This window comes from Athene noctua, chromosome 2 (assembly GCF_965140245.1).
Source record: "Athene noctua chromosome 2, bAthNoc1.hap1.1, whole genome shotgun sequence".
In the NCBI taxonomy this organism is placed as follows: Eukaryota; Metazoa; Chordata; class Aves; order Strigiformes; family Strigidae; genus Athene; species Athene noctua.
Window position 1 is genome coordinate 135,316,990 of NC_134038.1, and position 17,914 is coordinate 135,334,903.

General features: G+C 38.5%; 1 protein-coding gene across 5 annotated transcripts in view; it reads right to left on the bottom strand.

Annotated features, from left to right (window-relative positions):
• Positions 1-17,914, bottom strand: part of CRPPA (CDP-L-ribitol pyrophosphorylase A) — a 136,421-nt gene that overhangs the window by 38,711 nt on the left and 79,796 nt on the right. Inside the window, exon 10 of one of the 5 annotated variants that reach the window (XM_074900355.1) lies at positions 16,535-16,635. The exons of the other annotated variants lie outside the window; for them this stretch is intronic. Within the exon in view, the coding sequence (XP_074756456.1) occupies positions 16,543-16,635 (93 nt within the window). The 3' untranslated portion in view covers positions 16,535-16,542. The remainder of the gene's footprint in view (positions 1-16,534; positions 16,636-17,914) is intronic. 5 annotated transcript variants of the gene reach the window in all.

Genomic DNA, 17,914 nt, shown 5'->3' on the forward strand with positions numbered 1-17,914 from the left:
TGATAGAGTTTCCAAATTCTGTCAGTAGGGGTAGAAGAGCCTTCTCTCATTCAGAGATGATGTGGATATTGCAATGCCTTTCCTGTTCTCAGTGGAAGAGTTGTGGGCAGTGGTCTACATTTGATCGAGCCAGCTCATAATCAGTTTCACATTAGATCACTTTCTGAGAAAATAGAGAGGAAATGTACTGTTCACTGTATCCATTTTCTATTTTAAAATACAAAGATTCACTCAAATGTCAGAAGTCCAATAATTAAGGTTTCTCTGTGCAGTCTATTTCAGGATACTTTTTCATAAAGCATTTTTATACCATATGATTATTCACTTTTTCGTCCCACAAGACCCACTGGGAACAGCACTGACAAGTGATGCAGATTACCAGGACTGGTAAAATGATCGTGGACCCCATGATCTACTCCACCTGTGCCATAAAAAGCTAAGCTCATTGCTGCTGCCCTGCCCCCGGCCTTCTTTTCATTCCATCTCTGCAGTGTTCACTCCCATCTTGACTTTTATCTACCCCTCCAATTAAAATGTCTGTTTACCCCTTATCCTCTCTTCTTGACACTAGTTGAGGGGGATTGTGAGCACGTGAAAATCATTCTACCCCATATCAACTATTACATATTGTATAACAGCATCAAATAGGTACAACGAGCTGCAATGTGTTCCCTGGGATAAAAATGGGGAAAAAAAAAAACTCAAACCAAACCAAAACAAAGTGTGGGGTCTATTCAAAGGCTTTGTGGAAGTGATAGCCATAGAGAAATCTGGAACCCAGAAACAATAAATCATGATGAGAACAGAGGAATGAGGGAACTGGGGGTGTTTAGTCTGGAGAAGAGGAGGCTCAGGGGAGACCTCATCGCCCTCTACAGCTCCCTGAAAGGAGGGTGCAGAGAGCTGGGGATGAGTCTCTTTAACCAAGTAACAAGCGATAGGACAAGAGGGAACGGCCTCAAGTTGCACTAGGGAACGTTTAGACTAGATATTAGGAAGCATTTCTTTCCAAAACGGGTTGTTAGGTGTTGGAATGGGCTGCCCAGGGAGGTGGTGGAGTCCCCATCCCTGGAGGGGTTTAAGAGCAGGATCAACTTAGCGCCGAGGTATATGGTGTAGTTGGCAACTGTCAGTGCTAGGCTAACAGTGGGACTAGATGATCTTCAATGTCCTTTCCAATCCAGTTGATTCTGTGATTCTGTGAATGTCTGCAAATTTTAGAGCTGTAGCTTTCACTAGCATCAACAGTGTATGTACAAGAGAGAATATTCATATAGTTGCATCACTTGGCTAAATCTGGATTAATGCTTACAGGAAAAAAGGAAAAGATATTCCTGATATTATGTTGATCCTCCCTACCAGGATGCATCTTATCTTCCTCATTAAAGAAAAGCAGAAAAGAAGAATTTAAAATAAAATCTAGTATATTTACTGTATCTTCCAGTCCCAGTGTAGCTCATGGCTCATACTGGAACGCATCTCAACCAGCACAGACTCTTATCAAGGGTCCCTATGAGGGGACAGAAGCTAGGACACTTCATAGTGGATGCACAGGAGGTTGTGATAATCTGATACATAAGAAAGCATGCCTAATGAACATAAAACCAGGATTTTGCTCACTCTTTGCAAAACACAATGTTAGGACAGGCTACAAGTATTTGCTAAGTAAGTGAACAAACCACACAGTTCAAACCACACTGCATACAGTTAATGTGCTTTCATCTGCTAAGAGAACTACACAAATAACATTCCTTTCTTAACTGGAGAGTCATCTTTATGCATAGCTAAGAGTTTTTCCTAATCTTACTCAACAAAAGCATCCTATGTTGAAGTGAGAAAGCTTTTGGTCAGTTTTACATTAATCTTGTACTTAACCTTAGTTTACCAAATAAAATCAAATCCTATAGATAACAAATTTAGACTAAACACTATGTGTAAGGCTATAAATTTGCTTATGGTGCTCACTAAAGCCTGTGGAAATAATAATCATACTCCTACCAATGATAAAATCATAGTAACAAAACCAGCCCATTGGACCGGTACCATAGGAGTGTACTAGCCAAGACTAATTAACACCAAAGCACTCTCTGAGCTATTTTGCCCAATGTTCCCATCCCAAGTGAATCTGATCTTTCACATGTCTAATTTTCCTGGCAAGTACTATCTTAAACACAGCTATACTGCTTCTAGAAAACACTTCTTACTTGCAGCTCTTACATATTTACAGCATGTGGGTAACCACCCCAAACTCCCAGTTTGAGTAACACTCATATAACATTCTGGATAATTCCTTGCACATCTTCCAGTATCTATATCAAATATGGAATATTGAGAGAGAAACTCTGAAAAAACACTTTGATGGTTTCACCAGCACTACTACTTTTTTAGGAAAAACTCTTATTTTAAAATAAATTTCTTGCTCCGTTTTTTTCTGTGAAGACAAATCTGTCTTAAGTTTGCCCTGTTGCAGCACTTTAGTCTGTGATGGCCTTTGATCTGAGGTAAGAGTGAACATCATTTTCAAAAGGCAACATAAAGAAAGATCTTGATTTAGGAAATAAGATGTACCTGAACATTAGTATGTGCCCGAACTGTCATCTGGGCAGACAACTGGAGGGGGAAAAAGGTTGCTTTTCAATAATAACCCTGAACATTTCTGTATGTCTGTGTGTCTGAAGAGATATTGCTCATGTCCCACTTAATCAAGAATATGTAGGCTGTAATTAGGCACTGAGCCAGTGAGCCTCCAAGGAGTTTCTCTTAATGCTGTAATATTAATTAGTATAAAATATGTCCTTGCTAAACAGAAAAGAACAGCAGCCTAATTCATACCAGAATTAATTAGAAGAGGAAAAATATCCAGAGCTAACTACATAACATTTTTGCCAAGCAGTGAAAAGCTGAAATAGGTATACAAAACAAATACGCGTTTCAGATGGGCTATATCAAGTTACCTATGCAAGATGGATAAAGGTACTAAAACCAACACAGAAGGAATGCAAAGACAATATTTGCTTAAAGGAGTAATCTTGCATGTAGAGTAGAGGAGGCTAGATGACCATTTTTCTGTCTCTAATTTCTAACTTTCTACGTATGAAGAAGAAGAAATGTTCAGCACTGAACATTCAAATCCATTTTTTTCAGAAATAAACCAGTTTCAAGCTCTTACAGAGTTACAAAGAGCTGTTGGCATACGAAATCATACCTGCTCTTTCACTAGACATACAAGCTCTGTTAACAAAAAGCATCACTACAGCTGACAGATCTACAAACTTGCATGTCTTCGCTGTTCCTCTGTCTGACACACAACCTGACTATGAAAAGCTCCATTAGAATACTTAGAAACTTTTAGCAGCTACTTTCTTACACCACCGAATTTTATCCCCACTGCCATTCTTGGGATGAACTATTTCAGTAAACAAATTATATTGTTTAGGAAAATTAATTTCTCCAAATGATAGAAAGTCATCTTTTTCCAATTCATGCCTGCAAAAGTGGGGTGGCAAGGTATCTTGCAGAAAAACTTTGACCAATCACAGAAAGGTGGAATTAAGGAAAATGAGGAAATCATCTGAGTTCACTAGGCTGAACGTTCAAAAAGCTCCAGAAAAAACATATTTAAAATTTGCTGGATGATTCTAGGTAGTGAAATGCACTTCTCAATCATTGGAGGAAAAAACCCCCACAACCTAAACATCGTCACCTAAACTTTCAGTATAATGTTAAAAAGCTAAGAGGGTGCACCTACCCGTAAGTTAATCAGCAAAATCTTCTATCAACTGGATGTAATAAATGCATGGTTAGCTGTTATTTAGGTACACACAGGTAACTACTTAAAATTTGGTTTGGAGTAAACTTTAATAAGTGGAATTTTGACATACAAACCTGTTTAATTCAGAAGCTCCTAAACACTGCAGTAAATCACCCCAAAACATTTTGAAGCTTTATAAACAAAGCAGACTCATCTCCTCTCCAAAAGATTCAGAAACAGGAAATGCAGAAGACATCAAACCTGCCTGGCCAGAGCTGAAGAAGTGTGGAATCTCAGAAATAACCCACAGCTTTACGTGGATCTCCCATGATGATCAACCTAAAACCATGCTCTGTTAAGAGTTTCATTTACTTCACCCTCTCCTGTGGGATCAAACCATATACAAATTTACTAGATTGTACATATAGCATTAATAATCTGTCTTAACTACCTTTGTGTTCCTGAAAATGTACATGTGATAAAAGTATTCACTGGTACCCTAAAATTCTCCTAAAGATACATTTGCAGGACACCATAACAAAATGAACAAGCAGTTTGGGAGAATATACATCAAAAATTATTTCCTATCCTAAAATATCTCCCATCCCAGATCCCCATTCCATAATGAGATACTAATAATATTTATTTTTTCTCTGATGGATAACATAATGCTTAAAGAATGTTTTCAGCATAAAACATAGTATGCTCCACTTACATAATTTGAAAATACTCTAAATTCAAGCTTTTTACTGGAAACCGTTTCCAGTCAAAATTTCAGGTAACTAGACCCTTCATACCAACCACTGCTGAACAGGTTCTAAAAAAATCATAATCAGCAAGCTTCATCTGCACTAGAATGCATTTATTTGAACCTCAATATTTCAATCTCTTTGCAGGAATGTAATTATTTTAGGCCATAATCATTTCAGCGTGTTAATTATTTGTCAGGCAACAAAATAACAATTAAATTCCTGTCTAACACAAGCATCTGGAGTATTTTATGGATGGTTTTAAAAATCCAGGAAGAAAATGCAAACTCTGAAACATCAACACATTTGCTTCAGTTTTTCTTCTGCCCAAACACAAAGTACCCAGGGCAGACTCCTCCTCAGCCACTGCCACTACTTTTAGAAATAGAATTCAGGATGTTCCATCTCTACTCTGGGTAACTGCATTATATTGTTTCCAGTTATCCCGTACTTTACATAACAAGGATTTAAATCTCCAAAAGCTCTGTCACTATGTAACATATACATCTAATAAAGAAGGAGAGAAAATGTTTTAATTAAAATTTCTTATCTACAGAACAAGGAAAAGGGCACATAACCAGGAGCCAGCAAAAGAAATGGAGCTTCACCCTGACCCAGACAGGGTGGTCCTTGAAAGAAGTAATTTACTTTTACAGAAGAAACTAACACCCCTTCTTCCTCCAACAGCAGAATCAAGAGGGAGGAAGGTTACTCTCAACTTCAGAGGAAAAGGCAAATACTGTCCCTTTTGATAACACCAACAATTTTGGTTCATAAACTCCATGAGCTCGTAATGATAGTTACGTCATAATTCCACTGACTAGTCATTGTTCCTTGAACACTGCAAGCACAGAACACGCTTTGAGGACAAAAACCAAAAGCTGAACTATGGAACTGGTATCTGAGCTAGTCAAAGGAAAGCTTTGCAGCCATTTTACAGCATTTTGAATGAAAGATCTCACAAGACAGTGAAAAGCTTCAAAGATTGAACAGTTCAGGGAGTGAGTGGACATAAAAGTTTATGTGTGGTTAGCCTTACAAACCGTACTTCAAACCTATCGCTTAAGTAGAGATCATACATTATCTCCGTCTCTCAGATGTTTTGCTAAAAATTTTGCCTACAAAATTCAACATTTGTCTGATGAATTTAAGCACAGAACCCTGGAATTAAATACACAAGTGAGAGATACTTGAACACCTATCTGTGTAAGAATGGAAAAACTGAGTCAGGGAAAAAGTTGAAGGCAGAGGCTCTGACAAAAATGAGCATTCATGCTGCTGCCAGTACCACACAGGTTGAATCAAACTCAAATGTAAACAATCCCATTTTTTAAAAGATTCTGCTTGGTGGAAATTTCAGAGATCAAAATAGTTCTAAATCAAGCAGATTTATTTAAGCACATTGTGAAGTAATGGGCTCTGCCTTCAATAGAAAGTATTACTTTTCTGAGCTGGTGGGAAGTTACACTGTAAGGCTTGAAATACAGTTAAAATATTATTTAGGAGGATGAATAAAAAATGGCTTAGGAAAGCAACAGCTCAAAGAATGTTTTGAAATCAGATATAATTAGTTCAGACTGTGAATGCTGGAAATTTTATAATGGTGACATTTTCTACCTTTTTTTAAATCCAAGCATACGATAGGAAAATACCTTTCAGAAAATTCTTCACAAACCCTGGAGGTTTCCTATGATCTATAAGTCCTTCTCTGAATGACAGTATTTTTTAAATAAAATATAAACATACCTCATTCTACCTCTGTTAATCCTAAATTCATGCATTTCCACATCGAGAGAATTTCCACAGTAGTTTAATCTAACTTCAAACGCGACGCATCTCACAGTCTTGATATGAACATAACTTCATACCCAGATGTTCCAAAACATATTTAGGTGAATGCCAGAAGAAATGCTTAGAGACTTAACATTAGTGAGATGAAGTTGCCACAAGATTTGCTTCTGTTCTCTTTAAACGTTAAAAAGTAAATAGCTCTCAGCAACCAGAAGCAAGCAGCAGAACATACTCAGAGATTGTTCTGGCCTTATCCTTGGTGAAGAGAAACAACATATTTACTGGCTGTAAGTGAATTTGTTTGGTGGTTGACTGATTAGATACTGCTGGCAGCAAGGTCTGTGAGCTGCTTTGTGCAATTATGAGTAAACAATGCTGAAGAAGCAAGGGTGCATTTGCACATCAGAATGCAGTAACTGAAGAGGTAACATGACGCAAATGGCTAGATGAGAAACCATGGCTGACAAGGGCATGAGAGCATGCTAGGAGTTGTTGATAAGACATCAGGGGAGCTTGCATGAGAATGTTCTCTCATCATTTCTTTATTAAGACAGAGATATGCAGGAAATGGAAACAATATGTAGCAAAAAGAAAAACACATTGAAGCTGAAAGATAGTACAGTATGCATGAAATACATTGTGCTAGAAATCTCAGAAGGGAAGACTCAGCTACAGCATGAGGTTGTGGCTGAAGAAATAAGAAAAAAACTGTCCTGGCGAGAGAAAATTTGCAAACATCTGATGAATAACAAATCCACGGTGACAGGCCACAACAGGAGCAGAAAGATCCACAGAAGCATAGGACAATAAAGACAACGGAGAAAAAGAAAAAAAGGTGATAGAAGAGAAACAGAACTGAAGGATTGATTTCCTGTTCCAGTAAACAGAAAAGAAACAGGTCAAAATATAAGAAATCCTGCAACAAGAACCAGGTTGTGCAGCTAGACCCACAGGAAAAGTCAAGATCCTGGCTTCTGAAAAAGCCAGGATCAAAAGCCAAGAAAGAAGAGTGCAACATCGCAGACAGAAAAAACAGAAAGACAGAAAACAGAAGACACAACAAACTGCAGATGAGGGGGTGGGAAAGAGAGAGTAAGGAAATCAAACCAACACAAAAAGAAACAATGGTTTGTATTATATTTTGAATTTAGGATACAGATCTGTCACAGAATGGATCAAAGCTAAGGAAAAGAGCCTGGATTACATATACTGAATATAAAATGACAAAGGGACAGAAATGAAAACTACATAATAAAAAATTGAGGAAAGTAGTTAAAAAGAAAGCAAATGAGCAGCTAAGAGAATTAAATGCTCACAGAAAATATGGAAGCTCCTAAGGGTGACCATATTGAAAGCACCAAGCCAATGGATGCTGCCTGGGGGGAAGGCTCAAGGAAGGGCAGAAAGAGGGTGGTATGGATAAACAGCAGGATAAGGGAGGTTGTAAGAACAAAAAGGCATCCTTCAAAAATATGGAGACACGCCCAGATAGAAAAAAAATAGAGAGAATCATAAATTTTGGCATAGTAAATCTAAAAACACAGTAAGGCAAACAAAACAAACAACAAAAAAAGGTTTTGAGGAACAACTAGCAAAAAGATTCAACACCAATAATAAATCTTTCCTCATAGACATCAGAAGCAGGAAGTGTGCCAGAGAGTCTGTAGGGCCCATTAATGATCAGTGTGTACAGTGAGCACTCAGGAAAACACACCGCTATTGCAATAGGGAAACTAAATTAATTCTTTGAGTTGGTGTGGGGAAATTCACATGCTGGATGCCCTCTTTGTTAACGGCCAAATAACCTGTAAAATTGCAGTTACTGTAGAAGAGGTATGGAAGAAATTCAAGAAAGAAATGTAACAAATCCTCAGGACTATAGGGCATTTACCCAACAGTTCTAAAGCTCAGTTCCTAACAGTGGTGCATAATCTCTAGTTTAGAAACTGCCTTAGTAGGCATGACTGGTGGTAGTAATTGCCAATTTAAAACAAGAAAAGTCTGGGAAGATACAAAGAACTACAAAATAGAAAGATGTAAGCCTGTTTCAGGCAATTTAACAAAAAATTAACTACTGGATAGTAATAGTGGAGAGCAAGTTAAAGATGACAGTAGAGTCAACATATCTTTGTTTTGAAATTTTACTTTGCAGTCTTCCTGGATTTCTTCAAAGGAGTGTGTGACATTTGATTGAATTTACTGGGATTTCCAAGACTTTCAACAAAATCCTTTGCCAAAGTTTTTTTAAAAAAACTAAGGTGCCATGATGTAAGATGGAAGTCCTGACATGGATACATACTTGCTCAAAAAACAGAGTGGAGAGGGTAGGAGTAAATGGTCAGGTCTCAGAATAGAACCTGCATAGTTCTGGTGGGATCTGGTATAGGATCTACATTGTTCAACACATTCATAAACGAACTGGAAAAATAAGTAAGCAATAATATGAGTTTGCTTATGATACAAAGTTCATTAGGGTAGGGCTCACTGAAATGAAATGCAGAAAGACTATTATAAATTGAGTAGGCAATAAAATGCTAAATTTAATATAGATTAATATAAAATGCATGTGTATTTCACATTCTAAATTATGGGATCTCAGCAGAATATTATTACTTAGAAGCAGGAGCTTGTGATTAGGACACTATTCAGTGAAGAAGCATCTCTCTTTTTTTGTTTTCCAGCCTAGCATTTGTTGTTAGGGGTCACAGTGGATACTAAAAGTCAACAGGGACCTCAGGAGACTAGATAAGAGCATGCAACAGAAATCTATTAAAGGCTAATACTTCCGTAGAAAACAGCTCTGGCTCAGAAAATAAGTTAACAATTACTGAGTATAGGAAGAGAATTAGGGATGTCATATATGCTTGCCCTGATCTGATTATCTCCTAGGCATTTCCTTACAGCTACTGTTGGACACAGGATAATGGCCTAAACAAACTTCTGATTGGATCCATGATGGCCATCTTTGATGGTAATATACTGTAGCATAATAAAAGCCCACCCAAGAAAGAAACCCAAACTTGGGATGTATCACAACAGGTACTTCCAGATAAGACGGGTAAGTGACATACTTGTACAAATTTCAAGCAGGTTCAAGCGCACAAAGGACAGACAGGCTATTACACAAAGGGAGGATGGAAGAGCTCAAATTCTTTATTCTATAGTAATAAGTCTAAGAAGGATATGTCTGCACTGTGAACACAGAGGGATAAACCACAACTGATCTTCCAGTAAGAATGTGGATGCAGAAAAAACAAACTCATTTTGGAAGAGCACTTGACTGATTAATGAAATGAATGCAAGACTAGGAAGCAAGACTGTCAAGACACTCTCTTCCAGTTTTGTTTTCTTAATGCTACAGTTTTAGCAATTTTTAACTGCATTTTTTAATGTAACAGGTTGTATTAGTGTTGTTAGATGTATTAAAAGAAGCATTCTTAACTAGCTGCAGAAATAATCATGCATGAAGAGGAAAGTTCTCACTCATCCTTCTATGCAAGGATGCATCACCTTTCACTCAAAGAAAAATCCTGCTGCAGTCAAGAAACATAGCTCTCAGAAGAAAGTAAGTGGGGGATAGATGATTTCACATTTATTAAAGTCCAGAATCAAAAAAAGAAGCAGTATCATTTGAAGACAATAGAAAATACACAGTGGGAAAGACCTAGAGTAGCAAAAGCAGGTCTATGATTTCCCATTGTTCTCTCCATTATTCTGAAAAAAAAAATATTTTAAATAATCTACAAAAGTTATTGATTTCCTGATATTTTCAAACCCAAGATGTATGTTAAGTTTTATTTCTACCTTCCCAAATAATTTTTAAAAGTTTATTGGGATCTGAAGGCTGTACAGAGGTTGGGGAGTAAAGCACATTTTTCATTCTTGACATTATAGGGCTTTCGCCATAACGTGTAATATCACATATTATTTTTATGTACTTCAGCACTGGGTATGTTCCATAATGGATGACTTGCATATGAACAATCTTATATAAGCAACAAATAAGATTTGGGGCTTAGTATCTCAAATCCATAAAGAAACCTCAAACACTGCTTCCAACCATTGTAAAGAAATCCCTTGAAAGTCAGCCTGGGTCTGGATTACTTGATTCATGCTTCTTAATAGTAGGACAAGGTGAAAGTGAAAATTAACACTCTCAATACAGATTTGTTGACCACTGCCGCACAAATTTAAGTACCTACCATACCTTGAGGACTGCAGCAAAAGTCACAGAATTGTTTGTTAGTAGCAATGTACAGCTTGATGGAGACTTCTTCTTGTGTTTAAATGGCGGTAGAGTTTCATATGCATCCCTGGTCAAATACAGTGATAAAAATGTGCTACAAACTGAGGAAGCTATATGGCTGAAGGGGGAAGTTACATGGCACAGTAAAAAACAATTAAAGCACAACTGATATCTTTATCATTGGATATAAGTAAATTAATGGAGCAGAAATTACTGATCTTTGCCTGTAGACACCCTAAATTCCACAGAAGTGTTACATAATTTTACCATATGATTAAATACAAAACCTATAAGGCAACAGGGAATACAACTTCTGTCAGAGAAGACAACTCTACAGTAAAATATTAATCAACATCTACATTACTAGTGAAACTAGCACTGACTTTAAAATCCTATTATTTTTGAAGATAAAGTTGTTTAATACTTCAGCTACAAAACTAAACTACATTGAAATTGGAAAAAGTTTTCTGAAAAATTTCAGCCGTATTTTTTGCTAAAAAAACGCATCCAAAATACAAAAGATCGTTAGGAAATTAACACAACAGCAACCTGGTAACATTTTAAAAATGCCTCTTAAGCACACGTAACAATTTTAATAAGGTTCTTTTTTTGTTGTTTTATGTATTCAGAGCTACGCCAGAAAAAACAGATGTACTCATCTCTGTAGGAGAGTATTTTGGTTACACGCTAAATGATGCTACTAGGGGATAGCATGGAAGCAAGGTGAGAAGACTAATTTTTGATGCCCAGCTTAGACAGCAAAAGAGTACAAGCACTGCTTTAAGTTGAGAATTGCAACACAATTCGGAAGTGCAACTGCCCATAAACTGACACAATGGGTTTCACAGGTTTCTGTTAGACAAGCTGGCAATGGAAAAAAGAAGTTAAAAGCAATTTGTTTGCAAACAAAATTTTGTGTCGAAATCCTTTCATCTTAAATGTTTATATGTTTCCGCTAAAAGATAGCAGGTCAAAATCACAGCTTTTGTAAGATGGAAAAAAAAAAAAAAAGCCAGAATAACTCATACTAACAGATTTGAAGATGAAACTCAGATTTGATGCTCACAGTATTTGTTTTTGCAAATGGTTCCAAGTCAAAGTTTACTTCCTATCACATTAAAGTATCTAGCATAATGAATACATGCATGCTTTTCTAAGTTGCTATATTGTATATTACATTTTTTCCTTTCCTCTAGAGAGCTTAGCATTTCACCTTTTGAATCCACTTGTTCCCCAAAATCCAACTCAATAATATTAAGCTATTTTAGAGTAATATATTTTACACAATTAAAATATCCACAAAAGAAACAACTGGCAACCTTTACTGACTAACATCGCCAGAATGGCTGCACTGGGCTATAAATGCAAGGAAGTTTAAAGACCATTTTATGAAGACATGACTTTTAAGATAAGTCTACATCCCTTAATCATTTTCGCTGACAAAGTGATGGAAGAACTCTGATTTCTCCAATTATAAGTTCAAAAGTTTAAAAAGGTCGTGTAAAAGGCACAAAACATTAATCTCATCGTTTTCTGTGCCGTTTGTTAAACTCCTAGAAGCTGTGATAGCAGAGACAAATTGAGCAACATTCTGACCTTTCTCTGATAAAAACCTATATGGTTATTTCATGAAAATGCAAAAGGTTACCAATTATTTTTCTAAAAAGCTCATTTTCCTCAGATTGGGAATTTGGTACTGCACTGTGAATTTAGCTTGTAGAAATGCTTCATTTGAGTCTGTCTAGTAAAGTTGCACAGTTGTAATAAGTCCACTAATTTATCACCTTGTTTTGGCTACGAGGAGCAGGAAGACTTGAAAGGAAACAAGAAAAGGCAAGGGAGAAAGAACAGCAGAGAGAGAAAGACACAGAGAGTAAGCAAATGTAAGAGTACTTCTGCATGCATTCAAGGTAGACACACTAACATCCTGAAAAAAGAATAACAATCACAATTTGTTGATCAATGTAATCCAGTTACAGGCTTCAGGATATCTACTAAAATCAGCAGCAGTACAGGCAAGTGGTTGCACTTCTCACAACGCTACTACACATTTCAAGCAAGAAAGATTTCCAGGCTTTGTGTTAAATAATTTAACACTCAAATTTTTATGTACTTTCCTGACTCAAAGCCTAAAGTTTAAACAATATTTTGGTAATCTTGGAATTAATATATTTCTTAACTGACTAATGTTCCAGAGATGTGACCTTTTTAAATTCTTTGCTGCAAGTGGTACAAAAAAAAAGATGGAGGTGGTTAGTTTTGTTAAACAGGTTTCACTTCAAAAAAACCACTTAACATGGTTTATTACTTCTGCATATATTACATAAGAGAAAATAAATATCCCACACAGAAGTGTTTCTTTGGAACTACTTAGCTTTCTGTCTTTCAAACATTAAATTTAGAACTGATTTTCTGTAGTTAAATATTATTTACATTTCACTGAATATTCATATATTTCAAGAAATCTTAAGAGAACTCTCCATCAATTTTGATACTAACATGAAAATTATAGAAATATGTTTTGCATAAGCTGTTAACAAACAGACAGCTGTTAACAAACAGTATGACTAAATCTATATTTAAAAACTGTGCTATTTTCAGAAGTTCCTGTAAATGTGCTTTCATGTGAGCAAGTCTGATGATTAAATCAACCAGATGGACCAATGTTTTTGATCATACACTTTTTGAACAAAGCCTGTTAAGATTTCCACACATTCACGCAGAAAAATATATGAATGAATGATGAGCTGTTGGAAATTTCAAAGCAAAATCAAAGACAAAACTATCAAGGTGGGTCAGAAAGTTGTCTGTGAATGTTTGTGTGTGTAAAAATAGTGATGGAGCACAATGATTCTTATCTATGAAAGTATAATTTTATTCAGCAAAGCAAATGAATCTGCTTCAAAAAATCTCCAAACAACTGCAAAATTCAAATATGAAGATAAGCTAAATATTATTGAAATTACTGAAGATATGAAATTTGATATATGCAAAATATAATTCATAAAATTTTTATTCCATAAATTCTATTATCATCTTTTGGGGGCATTAAAAGCTGATATGGCCCATTCAGAATATTTTCCTTTATAATCAATCTCACTATTTTTGTGTGAACTATTCCCAGGGTAATAGGATAGCTTTATGTTTGATTTCTTAAGTATCAAGATAATAGAGCTCCAGTTCTGTATCTTTTATTCACTGAAAATTCCATTGGGTCACCTGTAGTTTTATTTTAAAAGTCAGTGTCTGTAAATCTTTTTCATCATATCAGTTCTACCTATTGCAAAATATTGAGTAATGACTATCTCAGACAGTAGTAGTAAGTAATTAAGGATGAAATAGTATCCAGCCTCCATACATATCAATCCCTAGTTTTATTGGTGAACAGCATATAATGCTGTTTTATTTTAAGGGATCTTTGATGAAAAAGAAACCGTAAATATTTACCCTGTTGGTCTACCAAGTCAGGCAGAAAACACAGAATCATCTAGGTCGGAAAAGACCTTGAAGACCATCTAGTTCAACCATTAACCTAACACTGACAGAACATTTAGCGCTCTTAAGTATTTCCTGAGCCATCAAGCACACTTCTGATAGGCCTCTCATCTTCAAAAAGTCTTAAAGACTACAATAAGTGACCAGTATGTTTGCATAAGAAATTACCCACAATTCAGCTTGCTTTCACATAATCACAGAACTGTCTTAAGTTGGAAAAGACCTTGAAGTCACCCAGTCCAACCATTAACATAACACTGACAGTTCCCAACTACACCATATCCCTCAGCGCTATGTCAACCCAACTCTTAAACACCTCCAGGGATGAGGACTCCACCACTGCCCTGGGCAGCCCATTCCAACGCCTAACAACACGTTCTGGAAAGAAATGCTTCCCAATATCTAGTCTAAACCTTCCCTGGTGCAATTTGAGGCCATTCCCTCTTGTCCTATCGCTTGTTACTTGGTTAAAGAGACTCATCCCCAGCTCTCTGCACCCTCCTTTCAGGGAGCTGTAGAGGGCGATGAGGTCTCCCCTCAGCCTCCTCTTCTCCAGACTAAACACCCCCAGTTCCCTCAGCCGCTCCCCGTACGACCTGTGCTCCAGACCCTGCACCAGCTCCGTTGCCCTTCTCTGGACACGCTCGAGTCATTCGATGTCCTTTTTGTAGTGAGGGGCCCAAAACTGAACACAGGAATCGAGGTGCGGCCTCACCAGTGCCCAGTACAGGGGTCAGATCCCTTCCCTGTCCCTGCTGGTCACGCTATTGCTGACACAAGCCAGGATGTCATTGGCCTTCTTGGCCACCTGGGCACACTGCTGGCTCCTGTTCAGCCGGCTGTCAATCAACACCCCCAGGTCCCTCTCTGACTGGCAGCTCTCCAGCCACTCCTCCCCAAGCCTGTAGCGCTGCTGGGGGTTGTTGTGGCCCAAGGGCAGCCCCCAGCATTTGGCCTTATGGAAACTCCTCCAGTTGGCCTCAGCCCATGGCTCCAGCCTGTCCAGGTCTCTCTGCAGAGCCTCCCTACCCTCGAGGACATCAACACTCCCACCCAACTGGGTGTCATCTGCAAACTGACTGAGGGTGCACTCGATCCCCTCGTCTAGATCATCAATAAAGATGTTAAACAGGAGTGGCCCCAAAACCCAGCCCTGGGGGACACCACTCGTGACCGGCCGCCAACTGGATTTAACTCCGTTCACCACAACTCTCCGGGCCCGGCCATCCAGACAGTTTTTTACCCAGCAAAGCATGTGCCCATCCAAGCTGTGAGCAGCCAGTTTCACCAGGAGAATGCTGTGGGAAATGGTGTCAAAGGCCTTACTAAAGTCAAGGTAAACAACATCCACAGCCTTTCCCTCATCCAATAAGCAGGTCATCCTGTCGTAGAAGGAGATCAGGTTAGTGAATCAGGACCTGCCTTTCATAAACCCATGCTGACTGGGCCTGAGCATCTGTGTTGTGTGATGGCACTCAGGATGAGCTGCTCCATCAGCTTCCTGGGCACTGAAGTCAAGCTGACAGGCCTGTAATTTCCCAGATCATCCTTCTGACCCTTCTCATATAAGGACGTCACACTGGCCAATTTCCAATCTGTCGGGACCTCTCCAGTCAGCCAGGACTGCTGGTAAATGATGGAAAGCGGCTTGGCGAGCACCCCAGCCAGCACCTTCAGCACCCTCGGGTGTATCCCATCCACTCCCATAGACTTGTGTGTGTCTGTGTGATGCAGCAGGTCACTGACTGTCTCCTCCTGGAATGCAGGGGGAGTCGTTCTCCCAGTCTCTGTCTTCTGACTGAGAAGGCTGGATTCCCTCAGTACAACTAGTCTTGCTATTAAAGACTGAGGCAAAGAAGGCATTAAGCACCTCAGCTTCTTCCTCATCTCTTGTTACCATGTTTCCTCCCGCATCTAGCAGGGGATGGAGGCTCTCTCTGGTCTTTCTTTTGCTGTTGACATACTTATAGAAACATTTCTTGTTATCCTTGATTGCTGAAGCCAGATTAAATTCTAACTGGGCTTTAGACCTCCTGATTGCCACCCTGCATAGCCTCACAGCCTCCTTGCAATCACTGTGAGTCACTAGCCCCTTCTTCCAAAGGCTGTAAACTCTCCTTTTCTCCCTGAGCTGCAGCCAAAGCTCCCTGTTCAACCAGGGTGGTCTTCTCTGTCGCTGGCTTCTCTTACAGCACCTGGGGACTGCCTGTTCCTGTGCCATTAAGACTTTCTTCTTAAAGAGTGTCCAGCCTTCCTGGACCCCTGTACCCTTCAGGACTGTCTCCCAAGGGATTCTGTCAAGCAGGTGCCTAAACAAGACAAAGTGAGCTCTTTGGAAGTTCTGCTGCCCCCTCTTCTGGCCCCTCTAAGAATAGAGAACTCTATTATTATTTCATGATCGCTGTGCCCTAGTCAGCCTCCAACCACCACCTCATCCACCAGTCCTTCTCTGTTCACAAAGAGGAGATCCAGCAGGGCAACTTTTCTGGTCGGTTCACTCACCAGCCGTGTCAGGAAGTTCTCTCCCACACATTCCAGGAATCTCTGGGACTGGTCCCATTCTGCCGTGTTGTATTTCCAGCAGATGTCTGTGAAGTTAAAGTCTCCCACAAGAACAAGGGAAGCGATCATAAGATTTCTCCTAAGTACCTATAGAATATTTCATCCACCTCTCTGTCCTGGCTGGGTGGCCAATAGTAGACTCCTACTACAACATCTGCCCTGTTGGCCTTCCCCGATTCTAACGCAGAGACACTCCACCCTGTCTTCACTATTCTTGTGCTCAAAGCAATCATAACAGTCCCTAACAGGCCTCTCCACTGCCTCTCCTTCCTTGTCTATCCCTTCTAAAGAGCTTGTAGCCATCAACTGGTGCACTCCAGTCATGGGAGACATCCCACCATGTTTCTGTAATAGCCACTACATCATGATTTTGCTGTTGCATCATGGCTTCAAGCTCCTCCTGTTTGTTACCCATGCTGTGTGCACTGGATTCAGTTTCAAGCATGTTCATAACAATTACTCTGTTGCTTCATTTGTCTCTTTTTAGTGATGGACAGTGATTATTCTGGCTGTCAGTGAACAGTTCCTTTATCTTAACCAAATAGCGGTTTCAGAGACAAAAGTATTTGGGGCCACATTACCCTAGGAAAGCCTTAGCACGTATTTGCTCTTCTGATCCAGCATTCTCTCAGTGTCTGAAGTAGGATTATTTAAAATTAATATAGTCACATAACCAAGATATATTAGCTTTACTCTCATATTTTAAAGCTTTCTTGTCTTCCTATGTCCATCCATACATGCTTTATTTTGGATTATAATCATTCCTCTTTATTCTCTGTGTGAAAAGTAACAGAGTTATTACTGAAACTTCTAGACCGAGATTTTATTACTGCAACCTTTAAAAGCTTCTGAATTTGTGCTTCCATATTAGGAAATGCTGCTGGTATTTTCTTTTTATGTGTCTTGACTACTTTTCGCAATTCAGTCATAAGACGTTATTATTTTAATAGGGAGGCTAGCAGTAAACAGAAAATAGTTGGGTTTTCTAAAACATCACTGTCATATTTAAGTATAAAACCATTTACTATCTAGGATATGTTTAAAGATAATAATGCATGTGTTTGTGAGATCAAGGCCCAAGCTCAGAACACAGATCAGCAAATAAGTACCACATGGAGCTGAGGTTCCCTCCCAAATTCTGTAGTTTGAATGACATAAACCAATGCTTTTAAGATTAATGTATTTACAGCCCTGCATGGATGCAATGTCTTGACATTACCTAGATCCAATCTTTGTATCAATATCAGTAATTTTGTATTCCATGCATAATGTTTATGAGAGAAATAACTATTTGTGTACAAGCCATGAACATGCACTCAC